At 39.2% G+C, this 15916-nt stretch overlaps 1 protein-coding gene across 6 annotated transcripts in view; it reads right to left on the bottom strand.

Moving 5' to 3' along the window:
* The window catches only part of LOC140361706 (nck-associated protein 5-like), a 246145-nt gene that overhangs the window by 21401 nt on the left and 208828 nt on the right, over positions 1-15916 (bottom strand). For all 6 annotated transcript variants that reach the window (XM_072447498.1, XM_072447506.1, XM_072447541.1 and 3 more), the window contains 5 exons: positions 13957-14061; positions 12686-12877; positions 8831-12255; positions 7457-7553; positions 4955-5042 (listed from right to left, as the gene is read on the bottom strand). In XM_072447498.1, coding sequence (XP_072303599.1) covers positions 4955-5042; positions 7457-7553; positions 8831-12255; positions 12686-12877; positions 13957-14061 — 3907 coding nt within the window. The remainder of the gene's footprint in view (positions 1-4954; positions 5043-7456; positions 7554-8830; positions 12256-12685; positions 12878-13956; positions 14062-15916) is intronic.

Genomic DNA, 15916 nt, shown 5'->3' with positions numbered 1-15916 from the left:
GTAAACAGACAGAGTGTCCAACTTAGCTCAAAGCAGCGTCTACAATAACAGACTATTAGGTAAGAGATCAATGCAATGTGCAGTGTGGGAAGTTGTCTGTTCCTGATATATCTCAGGATTTCAATGGTTTGCTCTTGTTAACCACCTGGAATGTTGTATGATGCTATGAAGTATGGTATATTTGGGATTGCAATACAAGTAAAGGTGGAAATAGAAAAGATAAAAAAAAAAATATATTGCTCAATAGACATTTTGGGAGAAAACAGAACCATGAATTTAAATAATATAAGCCAGCAACATAGATTAATTGCATTTATACTTTATTATCTAACCCCCTCACTGTCTAGTATATCCAAATGGATTCACAATTATCTGAAAACAATTGTTGAATTACTTGAACTTTTTACTTTATTCAACATACTTTCCTGCAAACCTGTGAAATAACTCCCTCAACATTCATCAAGCGTTTGACAGATGGCTCAGCTTGTGACTCAAACCTGCAAGCATCACAAAGTTACTCACTCACTAGCCGGCCTCAAACTTCTAGCTTGTATAGTGGACCAGGTAGGACCATACATTAGTGCTTATATAATTGAATGTCAAGGCTGCCAGTTGAAAATGCTCCCAACTATAACAAGGTCGATGGTAATTCCAGCCACAGGCAAAAACAACTGCACCTAATCTAGTTTTCCATGAGCTCTATATCAGTGTGTGCAAGCTGCGGGCTATGTGGGGAAATATATGCTTTTTTCATAGCTCCACAGTGTGAGAATTGTTTTTTACGCCCTGGTTTGATTGGTAACCTTGTTTGAGGGACATTCCAGCAGCAAAATAGCACAAGTGTTGGACATGGATTGTCACAGAGCAAAGTCCCCACAAATTTAGTGTTTGAAAAAAAATCCACTTATTCAGGGAATTGAAAGTAAGACATATTAAGTACTCTTTTCAACAAATTTATAACTGAAATATCAACTTAACCATGTTTTTTTTACACAGTGATAGTATGTATGTAGTAACAACAACAACAACAACAACAACAACAAAGCAACTTTGATGGAAACATTTTAAAACCTACTCCTTCAACATTCACCAGTGAAATTGACTGACTTGTAAATCTACAAGTATTTTCCAGAGGTAAATGTGTAAAATACAGTAGTTATGCTAGCAACGAGCTTTTGGGGATGAGAGGAAATAGGCTTGATATCGGTGGTAGAATGTATGAAAAGTTGTAGCTATGTATGGTATATCTTTCAGTTATTGTGGAAAACAAATGATACTTTCATTGGTTCAGTCAGACTCTTATTTGAATGTGTTTTTTACAGCACCAAATGTTTTTTTTTCCTTCTTGTACAATATTTTCTATAATCACTATATGCCACAGTCAATAATACAACTGATATTATACTTAGAGCGACCAGAGAGGAGGAGAGATGCTTCTGTGCATCATAAAGTGTCTGCATATAAAACCATTTGGTAGATTTATGTATTGTCTTGGCACTGAGCCTGGAAAGGCAGTGGAGAGGGGACAAAAGGATGTGAGCAGCCGACGACGCCATTCGGAAAATATTTTATGCGGAATGTGCACATTTAGCATAATCTACAAAAACAAGAGCGTTAGCATTTTATTTTATTTCAAAGATGTGACTTGTAAATATGGGAAAGTGGCTGGGATATTATGATCAATGCACACACATTGTGGAGAGATTGTTGTCTAGACAGACTTTGTGCATTTCAATATTTTATTTATATAAGGTCAGTCAAGGAATTTTTTTTTTTTTTTTTTTTTCACTAATTAGAGATGGATACAGTAACGCGTCATAGTTGGGGACGTGGTCTTGCATGAGCAAAAACTGTTAATTCAATAAGAATTACAACTTTTTCCCTATCTTAAGATGATTCCAGTGTATTTTAATTCAGGTCGAAATCGAGTCTTAGCTAATGTTCTTCACCAGATCTTATAAAAGGGATTTTTCTGTGGATGTTAAAATACAGGAGGTGTTAGCATCGTGATTTAACACCCGGCTTTAAGCTGTTGGCTTAGATATTTATACAAATTTTGGGGTGCTGGAACTTTATTCTTCTCAATGTAGTTTTATCTGTATTGGACAGAAAATAACTCCTAAAGTTGGCATTTACTCTTATATTGGACAGTGGCTCTTCTACATTAAAATGAATGGATTGCTTCCCCCACAGAGATCAGTTAGTGAGCATTCTCTCAGACGCCGATACTATAAAGGCAGACAGGGCCAATGCCTTATTGAAGATTAGCTCAGTATATTTACCATTTGCAATACTTTATACTAAGACTTTGCAAATTGGGATCCAATCATTTCAGAATGGTCAACTGAGAGGTCCACAGCCAAGCCCTCCAGACTTTGAAGAAATAAAATGGGATAATCTTTAAATGCCACAGATTAAAATTATGTCACATTTATTTCAATTCAATTCAATTAAATGTATTTCTATAACGCCAAAAATCACAAAAGCAGCTGCCTCGAAGGAGCAACGGTGATATAGAGATGCAGATTAAATAATGTTGATAGGATATTAGCAAATGGATATAGTCCGAACATCCAGTCTTTAGACGCGCCTTCTGCAGGAAAAACTACAAAACCCTTTGGGAGAAAGTAGAAACCTCAGGGAGAACCACAGTGAAGGAGTTGTTAAGTTATGTTAATACAGTTATGATTGGAAGACATATTGATTTGATAAGATAAAACAAAATAGAAAACTGTAATGGATCTAACAAGCTATACAAGTTCCACTTTGTATTAGCTAAGACCATAACTTAAATAATTAAAAATGTCATTCCAACTTTCCAACACGGATCACTAGACCTGCCTGTCCAGTTAATATGAAATCTAACACAATAACAATCATAATTTAGTCACAAATGGTTCACAAGCTTCTATTTATGCACTTTTTAGTTGAGCTTTGTGAAAAATGACCCAATGGCGCATCAATCACCTGACTACCCTGACAATGCTTTCCCCGCAGGATTACGGTTACATGGATAAGTTGTCAGTCATCTCACAAAATCAGCCGTGTACAAAAACGGTAATGCACTGCTGCGTTGGTAGCCATTTGATGTTTGGTGACAGGCATTAGTTTGATAGAATATAAACAGATTTAAAAGTTGTTCAGGCAAACAAGGCAAAATGAGAGGGACAAAGTGTGAAAAGCTTAGCAATATGCAGTTAAATAATACTAAGAAAACAACAACTGAGGTCTTATAATGGATACATTATAGTGGAAAACTTGCCGGCTGCACACTAAAGGATTTAAAAATATTTAGCAATTTTAGGACATGACACAAAGACATTGTGACATTCTGGAATCTCTGTAGTTACTGTCAGATTGTGGATTGGTTGACTTGGTTTATAGTTCATATCTCTGTAATTACCCGGCTTATCCACATCTTCTGTGTCGGCATTCTAGAATATTGTGATGTTATGATGTTGCGTGAATGCAACCTATTATTCCTCAACAATAGCGTCGGAAAGTGGTGCAATTATTCAACCACAAAGACGTGATTGTTGTCAGTTGAACAAATAATGAAAGGTTTAACATTTGGAAATTTCTTTCTTGTTTGAAAAACAATAAATCTTCCAACGAGTTACATAAACTACAAACTTGTGATTTTCAGGAACGTTTTCTACAAGCGAAGGACGAGCTGCAATAAACCAAATACGTACATGAGGAACGAGGCGACCAGTGTGAGCTCTTATTTAAAGTTAGTGCAAACGAATCTGTCCGTCAGCCGCATGAAGCCGGCGGGAGGTAAGGCGCTGTCGGCAGCGCGTGTCTGTTTGATCTGGAAAGCGCCATTGGCCCTTGAAGGATGCTCTTCTGTCTCACAGGACCGCACAGGATAAATTACGGCGTGTGTAACGTCTGTGTCAAAGACGTGCTCTGATTGGTTATGAGTTTTCATTCAGAAACACAGCAGCGTGTCATATTGGAGAGAAAATAGATTCACTGGGAGATACCTCTTTCAAGACGTTTCCTCTTGGATTATTGTGTGTATTTCAAACACAACTAAATAAAGTTGACTTTTAACAGATGTAGATGTCTGGCATCCCTTTCCGAATCCAAAGCCGGCATGTGCATTGTGCTTCACTTTTTTCTTTCACTTCTAGACTTCTTCTAAAGAGTAGCGAGGCACGAGCGCACGTTCACTTGGCGACAGTGCGGGTAAATGCATAAACACGGATTCATAGTTTTGTCGTGTTTGCCCGCGGTGTTGCCGACTGCAAATGTGAGATCACAGCTATCAATCCCCTCACAGGGGTTTGTCATGCGCATGCTCATGCGCATGCTCATGCTGCGCGGCCGGACACGCTCGGCCTTGTTGTATCACTTTGAGTATTTTCTAGGGCAGAGGGCAGATTGTGCGTACTGCCCTTTAGGACTAAAATGAAAAAAAAAGAAAAAAAGATTAAATCCTACTCTGCAGTGTGAGCTGGAGCCTGTCTGTCATTGATGAAAACTTGATAAACAATACATAATAAAAATGTATTTAGTTTTACTTTTGGTTTTCAAAAGATAATATTTCCTCTTTGTTCTTACTTCCTGTTATCTATTTGTCACTGTCCTTATTGCACTTGAATTATCTTGAGTATTGAAGTAGCACCATCAGCCTCCTCAGCCACCCAAACCCTCTAACCCCAACAGAGACAGATAATAACACTAGTACTAATATTTCTTATAGAAGCAGTACTAATATTGTCCATATCAGCAAGCAAGGATTTTCTGTAGACAAAAATAGCTTGGTAAAATATGTATAAAGGAAAACAATCAATAATGCACTCTCCAGCTCAGAAGTGCCAGATATGCAGCGCAGGTTCCGAACGTACATGGTTTAAATGTGAGGTCACCCATCAACCTTTGCTCTGGCATATTAAAAATAGATATGCACAAATATAGATATGATGAAATATTCATATGGTCCTACCGATCATGTGGTCCTGACAAGAGGAATCCATGATGTTCCCGTCATTGTTTTCAGCTTTCGGGTGGAGTTTTGGACTCATGATCAGCACCTGACAAATATGAATTGATAAATAAATACACCAATAGAAATAAGTAATATATTGTAATACTTTTACAGTGACATATAAACAGATGTTATTTAGTTTATTACAGTTACAATTAGCCACACACATCACTGCAGGGTAATGAGGGTCACGTGTCTTGCCCAGAGACACAACTGCAGGATGTGATAAAACAGTAGCAAATTGATACATAAGCATTTGATAATTACTTGGTCAACGCAACTATAATATATTTAGAACATAGACAGCTGTAAGTCCATTTTGATGGCTTTTACATTCATGTTTTTTTTTAATTGTTTGAAATTATGACACGGACAAATCCTTCGAATTTACAACTGGAATAAGTTAGCAAAATAGTATATGATTTTAGAATGTATTTAACCATTTATTAGTGATATCCACATTCAGATTTCTTCACATTTTTAATACTAAGGTTATGCCATTTTATTGAGCATAAAAATGAATTATTTCACCTCCTCGCGCCCCATTTTGGCTCCTTGAAGCATTTTTGAAACCTCGCCTCCAGAGCTTAACATTACAATGCAACTTTTCCTCCTCATCATCCTCATTTGTAATAAGCTACATCTTTCATTGTTCAGCAGTAATTGCCTTCTGTACTTTACATTAATTGGATTGTGCGATAAAAAAGTACCAGCACTGAAGTAGCTGCTAGGTCACAAAGTACACAGTCTTTTGTTGCATTTCTTTGGGGAGAGGGTAGAAGTATTAAATGTCCGCTTTGTCAAATTGAGTGGTTGCGATAAGGCGTTCCTCCCCGCTATCAGTGCACTCATCGCTTTCGGATTAAATGTCCACCATTATGTCGCTCTTTTGGTCATTTACACACCATCACTTGGGTCTATATTTGAAATACACTTACAAGGTCATACGTTTTCCAAGATATGTGTGTTTCAAATAGCCATTAACATTTATTTTACGTAGGAGGCTTAGTGGTTGTTTTTTTTGATTGGGCGTATTTCAAATGTCAATGCTACATATTATTATTACTAGAGCTAATTGGGTTTGGTGTGGTAAATAAATAATGGTGTGGTAAATAATGGATATGTATGCTAAAGGATATGTAAAATAATATAAGGGCTGCAACTAACGATTATTTTAGTAGTTGACATTTCAGCAATACATTTTTCAACTAATACTCTTTATTATGATCAATACTCTTAATTTACTAAATCTATCTAATATTGTAATTTGTTTGGTATTTGATTCATAAAAAGGGCTGTACCTGACTTTCTTCATGTAAAAAAGTGAATTCTGTTTTGCCTCAGTGCAAATAAATTGTAAAAGTATCTATTCGAGGGAAATTGAGACATTGGTATTTATATCTAATCATAAGAGCATATCATTCTCCACGAAGCAGGAAGTGTACTGTTAGCCTCTTAGTTGTTGTTAGCTTTACTGTAACGGCAAAACTCGCACTGGCCTTACAGTACAAACTCATTGGATAATTAGGATAAACTGTTTTTCATATTTTATTATTTTAATATTGTAAAAAAAAAAAGAAATCAGGTACATCACCAATAGGGAAAATACTTGCTAATATTTACAATGACACACAAATGTCAATATTAGCGAACAGCCTAGCCTTTACGCATTACTTACTTCATATATAACAACTCAGAATGTGTATCTTCCTATGCATTTCCAGAGCTACTGTATGTGATGTGGTACTTTCAAGGTCATATTCTTCTTTCCGAGCAGGTTTTTTTTTTATTGACAAAAGGCTAATATATGTTACATAAATAGCTGCCACAAAGCGAGATGTACTTGCTGACATATAGCTGTTGAACTGACAGTGGCAGCGGCGAGGGCACATAATGGGAGGAAAGGGGTAGGCGGTGAATCGTAGGCACGAAAACAATCAATAACAAGGCTTCAGGGAGGATGGATGCAGAGGAGGCGGCTCGTGTTGACGTGTTTGTGGACGGGACCTAAGGGACTTTTGCCTACAAGCAGAGGTGGGTTATGAGTAACAGTTACTCAATTATATTTAAAAAAAAATCCAAGATACTTTTAAATGTAGATCTTCACCATAATGCAAAAAATACTTCCTGGTAAGTTCTGACGAAATGTATAATGTTAGGAGCAGTTTTGACAGATATTTGCCTAATAATCATTTTATTAAATTTGTCAAAAACTTAAAATGTTTTTATTCATTGTTTGCATTGCATACTTTTTTTTTTTTTTTTTTTTGCACAATTGAGTTAAAACATAAAAATAATTGAGTTAAAACATAAAAAACATTCTGAGGTTTCTCAAAATGTAAATTCCTTCCTCCAGATCCTTTTTTTTTCTATTTCTTATTTTTTACATCTATTTGAGTAATATTTTTGTTACCTTACAAACCAGTTGATCTGTTGACACCTTTTTGCACACTTACTCACCGAACTATCATGACATATCTCTCCATCCATTTCCACTTGTTTCTTGGGTGTCGAAATCCCATGCGGCGCTGCCACCGAGCTGCCCTTCACAGTCGTCCTGTGAGAATGCAAAGATTTGATCAGTTTGTCTTGTCAACTCAATTCCCCTTTTATCAAGAAAGTAGAACCAAAAGAAAACAGCTATGACATGGCCCTCGCTTTTAAAACTAGACAGATTTTTTTTTAATGCGAAAAACATGGGCAGCCATTTGAAGTCGACAAATATTTTTGCTTCTTGCTGGGGAAAACTGCTCACTGGAGTGGACCCATAGCTCAAGCGGACAGATGCCGTTTGTCATGTTATCGGAACAGGCACGCTTAGTGCAACAATGCCTCATGTTTATTTAGTTGGACAAACAATTCAGTGGGAAAAGAGCATTCTGACAAGTACTAATGAGCAGCCGCTAATCAATTATACAGGATTCAAGGCTGTGGACAAACTTCCAAGAAGCACTGGTTTCAAGTGAATGCACAAAGACTTATGGGCATTATAATATTATTCAGGTACATTTTTATATACGGTGAAGTTGCCAAAATGTTGGATATTGTAATTTAGCATTAATTATACATAAAATATGAATAATTTTGAAGCTGCTGACTTATATCGAACGTGTGGTATAGATCTAAAAAGGCTTTATTTGCAAGTTTAGTATTGTTTTGCAGTCATTTACTGGTAAAAAAAAAAAAAAAAGAAAATCCTTGTTCTTCACAGTAACTAAATTTTATTTAATTTGAAACTAATGTATGCATTAAAGGTGGAATGGACGATTTTTTTCAGCAAGTTTTTTTAATCATATTTCCTCGTGGCGTGGATAAATCATTAGTCCTGCCACGTATCAATCATAAAACGCACCTACCGCTCACCTGCAGCCGCGTCAGGCTCGTCCCCACGTTTCCGCGTGCCTAAGCGCATGGATCTATCATAATATAGTTCCCTCAGTGTACGGGGCAAAATGAAGACGGAGAAAGACAGTTCGAGCTGACGCAGAAGTGGACAGAAATCTACGGGAGACGAGCGATGCACTCCGTTGCGCTAATAAACAAACGCACGTGTGTGTTGTATCAGTCCGCACGGGGGAGTGCGCATGCGCACTTCCACCTGCGTTCTCAAATCGCCGAAAAATCGTCCATTGCGCCTTTAAGTATTTAATTTAGCCACACACTTATAATACATTCATAAATAAATAATATAAGTTAATATGCTTCTATTTAAATTTGTTGGATTAAATGGAACAATGAACGTATTAAACTGGTCATTCATCAGTATTAAACATTATATTACTCCACACAAAGTTTCCACACTTTTTGCAGCAATACTTATCGCGCCGTACCCACCTGCCCAGAATCTCCTTCACCAACTGTTCTTTGCCGATGAATGCCGTCGTGCACTGGATCTGGCTTGCAATCTGACCCATCTGGTTATTGCAATGGTCCATGATGGTGCTCAGCTTGTTGTTCACTTCTGCCAAATTTGTAGTCGGGCCCTCTTGCTGGCCATCGCTTTTCTTCTTTTCCTTTTTTTTCTCTGACTTTATCTGTTTACCTCCCAGCACTGATCCGATCTTGAGCTCCTTCTTCTCCTCCTTTCTCTTGGGGGCATCTGCTTTCTTTCCACTCAGAGCTGGCAGCTTGCTTTTGCGCAGGCCAAACCAGTTTGCCAGAGAGGGCCCGGTCTTTTTGGTCTCATTGGCAGCGACTTTTTCTTGCTCTTGGCATTTCTGGAGATTTTCCTCGATTCCCATCATGACCCTCTCTTCGATGGTGCACGCAGTAGGACTTGTCTTCTTGTCATCAACATCTAGAGGTTGCTTTGTTGAATCTTCTTCCCTACTATAGTCAGGATCATCATTGCAGGCCCCAATTCTCAATGTTTCACACATTGGGTTTTCCGAGCTGTATGAAGGTGGTTGAAACTGAGGGTGAGAAGCAACTTTTGATGGTTTACGACCATTGCTTGCTCTATCACTAATTGGCAAGCTACGTGCCTCTTTTTTAGATGGTGATGTAACCCCTTCTCCCATAAGACAATCCTCGTCTTTGGAATCACATTTGGAGGTTCTTTCAGGGAGAATGTTGTGACTATTCGAACCGGTCATACCACCGTAGTGACTGACCCTGCTTCTCGGTGAGTGCATAGGACTTTCTACTTGAGGTACCTCCAAAGAACTTTGCCTTGATAGTGAGTTCCCCCTGTCCCCTGAGTTGGTAATGATTTGCGTTCGAATTCTACCGGGTATGTCGGTTGTGTTTATGCTGGGCTTCTCAAGGTAGTTGGTGCTGAAACTCTGGCTACGTGCTTTTGCACCTGTCATCCCTAGAGCCGGTTTTAGATGGGATTTTGTAGTAACTGATATGGACCTCGAGAAAAGCTGACTACCTCTTTTACCACCCCCTTCTTCTAGGTGTACATCCTCTACCTGATCGTCCAGTTTAGCTTCAGCAGTAGTAGGGCTTGCTGGGTCAAAAGAGCTGTCACATTGTATTGAGGCATTAGTAGTCACGGTTTCCTTAGAGACAGAATTGATATGATCCTTCTCTAGCTTGCCCGGTATGGAGATGCTACTTTTCTGGCAAGGTGGAGATTTCAAGAATGCTTTGAACCCCATTGGAATGCGAGACTTAGCATTTGGCGAGGTCACAACTGAGCTAGGAGGGCTTATGATAGCTTTTGGCATCTCTGTTTTAACTTGTGAAGATTCCTGAAGAGATATCGGTAAGCTGATAGACGTCTTTTGAACTATTTGGTGTTCCTGGGAAGACCCACGCTTAGTTGCGAATGAATTCTGGAATGAAAAACCTCTGAGAGCGCTATAAGGGGGAGGAACATTCTTGGAAGGTTTTGATTCAGGTTCTGGAACACACCCTGAGTTTGCGGACGGGAGGTAGTCTTTTGTCAAGCGTTTTGAAGTGCCTTTAGTTTGCGTTATAGCGGGGGACTTTTGAAGGTGCTGACTGGTTTTATCCACCAGTTTTTGAGGTGCAAGTGCAGTCCCGTAGCCGGCGTCGAAGTCCGAACAGTCTTTGTCCTTGATGGGAAGAGTGGCTTGCATATTTGCTTGGTTGTAACTTGGCGGAGGGCCTCTCACAGTAGTTGATTGATGCGCCATGCTAGACTTATGTATTTGAGGTGAGTTTTCATAATTTGGTCTGACAAGTAGGGAGGTTGTTCGGCCTGGGGGTGGAGGAGGAGATGGAGACCTGAGTTTACTTTTGCTAGCGTCACAGTGTTTGTCTCTTGTTGGTTGTTCGCCATTATCTGTAAATTCCAAGTGTCTCCTTGCTAACTGGGGAGAGCCTGGGGTTGTAGCCCGTTTAGTCCATTCAACCCTGCTTGGTAACTTTACAGACCTGGGGCTCTGGGTGCAGTTGATACCTTGAGATTTGACGAAACGTGGGACTTTGACAGTGGGAGATAAGGGAGATTTATCCTGCGCAGCAGGTCCTGAGTTCATAGTCGGTTCAGTAGTGGTGCCCTTAGACACTCTCAAAGGGGAAGCTGATGGTATGTTGCGACCTGGTATTTTAGAGCCGCCAGTCTTGGCACCAGCAGGCTCATACATGGGGGGTATGGAAAGTCCTTTACTAACCCTGCTACTTGGAGGTTTGATCAGCTTCCTTTGAGGCGTCATCTGCATGGACAACCTCTCCTCGCTAGCCTCCCTACTGCGGCTTGGTATTCTAATCCGACTTTGAAATTCTGAAGGTTTCTCAGGTGATTCCAAGACTGTATAGTTCCTTGAACATTTTTGCCTTGTTGGCCGTTCTTGAGGTATCAATTCTGTATAATCGGGAAGTACTTTTGTAGTGTCTTGTTGTAGCCTAACACTTACACCCATGCACTCCGGAACGCAGAGTTCAATTGGTTCTCCTTCAGCATCAAAAATTGCCAAGATACTTTCCTCCGACTGTGTACACTGCTTTGCTATTTTGGGATCCTTGACGAGGCTAAACGGTATTGGCCGCCCATCTGCAGACTGTGTACGAACTTTGTCTTTCCTTAAGTGCTGATGTGGAAGGAATTTTGCGGAATCCCTCGAGAATCTTTTGGGTTCTCTATCTACAACTTGCGGGTGGAGGGGTAATTGAATATCACTAGATTCTGAAATAAGTTCATCAGTATCATCCATATCCAAGAGCTGATTTGGACACTCAGGAGGGTCCACACGTAGCTTGCAGGGTCTGGAGAAAGCGGATTTCCGCTCACCTTCAGGTAGAAAACTATTAATGAAACTCAAAAGCTTTTCTGGTCTGTCCTTTGAGTCATAACCAGGAGGGTGTTTGGGAGCTATGGGATCAGAGGCAATGTTACCAGTAGGTGCAGTGTCCTGTAGGCCCTCCCAGCTACACAAGCTCTCAGAAATACTATGAGACTTTCTACACTGAAACCAGCTGTCTTTTGTGGGAATGTTATCACCACGGTTTGATTGTACCAGTTCATCATCTGCGTCATCAGAATCATAGGAAAATCGCTTACTCCCAGCTGCCCTGCTAACATGTCCAGTCTTTGAAACATCTTTAGCACCACCCTTGAAGGATAGGGAGTAGATGCCCTCATTGGAGTTCATGCAGTCCTTTTCCTTGCCGGATTTGGACACCCGTGAAGCAGAGGCGCTCCGGTGTTTCCGCCGCTGCAGTTTGCGAAGGCCCTCCAGGATGCGACACTCCTTGCGTCGGGTTGGAACCTGCTCCTCAGGGGGGTTGTGGATGTTGCTCGGAGCGGAGGAGCCCAAACTCAGTCTCTTCTCCCAGGTCAGTGACGACTGTTGGAGGAAAAGAGAAAAGTGGTAAACAAAACTGATAACATTTCTTTTGGCTTTTGAAATTTATATATACATGTCTATATATTTAATTATTATTATTATTATTATTATTATTATATTTAATTAATATGTGAGTTTCTGTACTGTAGCTACCACCTAGAAAAGGTTAATTACTACAGTCTATCAGAAAATATACTGAAAAGTATATCTAATATAAAGATATAATGTGCTTTGTAAATCTGGTATAAAAAAACAACAACACACACACACACACACACACACACACACACTTCACACTATGATGAGTAGTTAGATCTGTTTAGAAAATGTGCATTGCCAGGTGCCATTGGCAATGACAAGTGTAATAAACGAAACAGATTTCTGTACAATATAATTGAGCATCCAGTATTTTGTTCAAACTTTAATTTACCATTTTCCCTGCAGATCTTCCATCGTTCCAGGTGTATGATCCGCTAGAGAAGTCACTACAGGCACTGGAAAGGGAGATCTCACTGCTGCTGCAGCTGCTGCGGCGGTACAGAGGGCGCTCCGGGGCGGTCAGGCTCAGCTGGCTCACACACTTGGTCACCATGAAACCAGCCTTTCCATTCACCTGGACATCCTACAAGAACAATGAGATCAACAACAATATTTTCGATCAACTGACAGGGTGTTTATACTTTTTATTTCTAAAAATGTATCTTGTAATTCATGTTTAAGGAGTCAATTTGATTTCTCTCTTCTCTTAATCTTTGAAATTCTTAATGGATAACTTTTTTCCTTTTAGTGACATTTCTGAGTAACCAAATGGAGCAAATGCTGGACTAGAACGTTGTGTTTTTTATTGTAATAACATCAACACATTTTTAATAAGACATTCCAACTTGATCAAATCATTTTCCTCATATGCAGGAAAATGTACATTATTGCGAAAATCCATGTCTGTGTTTTTATTGAACTAATCTGTTTTAAGTGCTGCTCATGTGTATCACTTACACCCATTTGAGAAGGTGGGATTTCAAACACGCACTTGAAACCTGATTATTGCAAATGTTATCTCGCATAACTATTTCAACTTTGCAATTCATTCCATCCAGATGTATTCTAGATATCAGAACTATCATAAAATATCAATTACATTATATAAACCTTGATTTGTGTCTTGATGCGTTGGTTTCTTCATTAAGGCAGTTCAGTAAATTGGAGCTGTGTTATAAAGGTGGAGCAATCTCCCACAAACTAGAAAATTGATGGTGCATATGGTCCTTTGGCAAGACATTTCACCCACCAACTTGATTATGTATAAATGTGTTTACTTTACTTTACTTTGGTGGTTGAGGAGGCTGTTTTATTTAATTGTAAATGTATTAATTCTATTCACAGTAAGACTTTGGTTCTCCGTGCAACAAAAGCAATGGAGCCAACTCATTCTGAAGCCTTAATGCATAATACATAAGATGACTAATGTTCCATGCTGTCCTATCGAGTCACTTTTACACAAGAAGAGATTGGATCAATGCATTTCTGGAAATATGACTGGTGCTTCATTCCTTTTAGTGGCAATGATACGGCCTGCTCTTCCTGTTTGGAGCCATAGGGGGTCACGACTTGGGTATTTCAATATCTCCTAATGATTTCTGAGAGGGGAGGGGGCAGAGGTTGCTGGTTCTACCTTGCTTAATGACAATATTAAGAGCTTACAATGGATGGAGAGTCCGTGCTTCGGGATTGCAGGAACGCTTTGCTCCTTTCAGGCTCCAGGAGGAGGTCGGCGGCGGACAGGTCCATGATTTTGGAGTGCAGTTTCTGGGAGACAACACGGGAAAAGTGAATAACGATGGGAGTTCTGACTGTTAAGGGAAGGGGGTAGGATTTTAAACAGTTCTCATTTTGTACCATTATTAGATGAATTATGAAAATATGACTTGTGTTTTAGGAGCATATTTGTTAAAACTTTAATTAGCTATAATATAGCTAATTAAAGTTTTAACAAATATATAAACAAATATTGTGTGCCAGTTGTAATTGTTCTCATGTGTTTTTTTCTCATTTTGGACACTGTATACAATAAAATAAATGTATATATATTTGCATAAGATGAACAACACATTTCATCCAGGCCGCAAAAGTCTATACATACACAACTTTAGAAATACTAGCTCTGCCTTCCAAATGTCTCCGCTGGCCTGAACCGTCTCTTAGCTCAAAGTCATTAATGTCATCATGTGGAAAAGAGCAAAGCGTATCCAAAATAATGACGTCTGGGACAGAGGGATTGCTTTGATTCTCTCCCTCTCAGCCCGAGTCCTCATATTTAACTCCAATACGGATATGGATATGAACGCAAATAAATTAATCTACCACTTAATTACATGGGCACCCTCGCTTCACATGAAATAAACTGGGAAAAGGAGGTAACATTTGCTTTTTTTTCAAGGGTAAACCTCATTTTTAGACGTTTTTTTTCTACATTTCATTGTGGCATTTTATAGATTACGTCTGTTGTATTTTTCTTATTAATCAATTAATTAACTAATTAATGAATCCATTCATATACAGTAAAGTCCTACATGTTCAAAATCTTATCAAATATACAGACGGTTTGCCCGGCTCGCCCCAGTGTCTATTACTGTGGTGTGTGAATGTGTGTGAATGTGTGTGAATGTGTGTGAATGTGTGTGAATGTGTGTGAAAGTGTGTGAATGTGTGTGAATGTGTGTGAATGTGTGTGAATGTGTGTGAATGTGTGTGAATGTGTGTGAATGTGTGTGAAAGTGTGTGAATGTGTGTGAATGTGTGTGAATGTGTGTGAATGTGTGTGAAAGTGTGTGAATGTGTGTGAATGTGTGTGAATGTGTGTGAATGTGTGTGAAAGTGTGTGAATGTGTGTGAATGTGTGTGAATGTGTGTGAAAGTGTGTGAATGTGTGTGAATGTGTGTGAATGTGTGAGAATGTGTGTGAATGTGTGTGAATGTGTGTGAATGTGTGTGAATGTGTGTGAATGTGTGTGAATGTGTGTGAATGTGTGTGAATGTGTGTGAATGTGTGTGAATGTGTGTGAATGTGTGAGAATGTGTGAATGTGTGTGAATGTGTGTGAATGTGTGAATGTGTGTGAATGTGTGTGAATGTGTGTGAATGTGTGTGAATGTGTGTGAAAGTGTGTGAATGTGTGTGAATGTGTGTGAATGTGTGTGAATGTGTGTGAATGTGTGTGAATGTGTGTGAATGTGTGAGAATGTGTGAATGTGTGTGAATGTGTGTGAATGTGTGTGAATGTGTGAATGTGTGTGAATGTGTGAATGTGTGTGAATGTGTGTGAATGTGTGTGAATGTGTGTGAATGTGTGAGAATGTGTGTGAATGTGTGTGAATGTGTGTGAATGTGTGAGAATGTGTGTGAATGTGTGTGAATGTGTGTGAATGTGTGAGAATGTGTGTGAATGTGTGTGAGTGTGTGTGAGTGTGTGTGAGTGTGTGTGTGAGTGTGTGTGAAAGTGTGAATGTGTGTGAATGTGTGTGAATGTGTGAGAATGTGTGTGAATGTGTGTGAATGTGTGTGAATGTGTGTGAATGTGTGTGAATGTGTGAGAATGTGTGTGAATGTGTGTGAATGTGTGAGAATGTGTGTGAATGTGTGAGAATGTGTGTGAATGTGTGTG

This window comes from Eucyclogobius newberryi, unplaced genomic scaffold (genome assembly GCF_026437365.1).
Source record: "Eucyclogobius newberryi isolate DKJ021-1_F unplaced genomic scaffold, fEucNew1.0.hap1 SCAF_1, whole genome shotgun sequence".
NCBI lineage: Eukaryota > Metazoa > Chordata > Actinopteri > Gobiiformes > Gobiidae > Eucyclogobius > Eucyclogobius newberryi.
The sequence above is the reverse complement of the archived record's forward strand: the minus strand, read 5'-3'. Positions and strand labels throughout refer to the sequence as shown.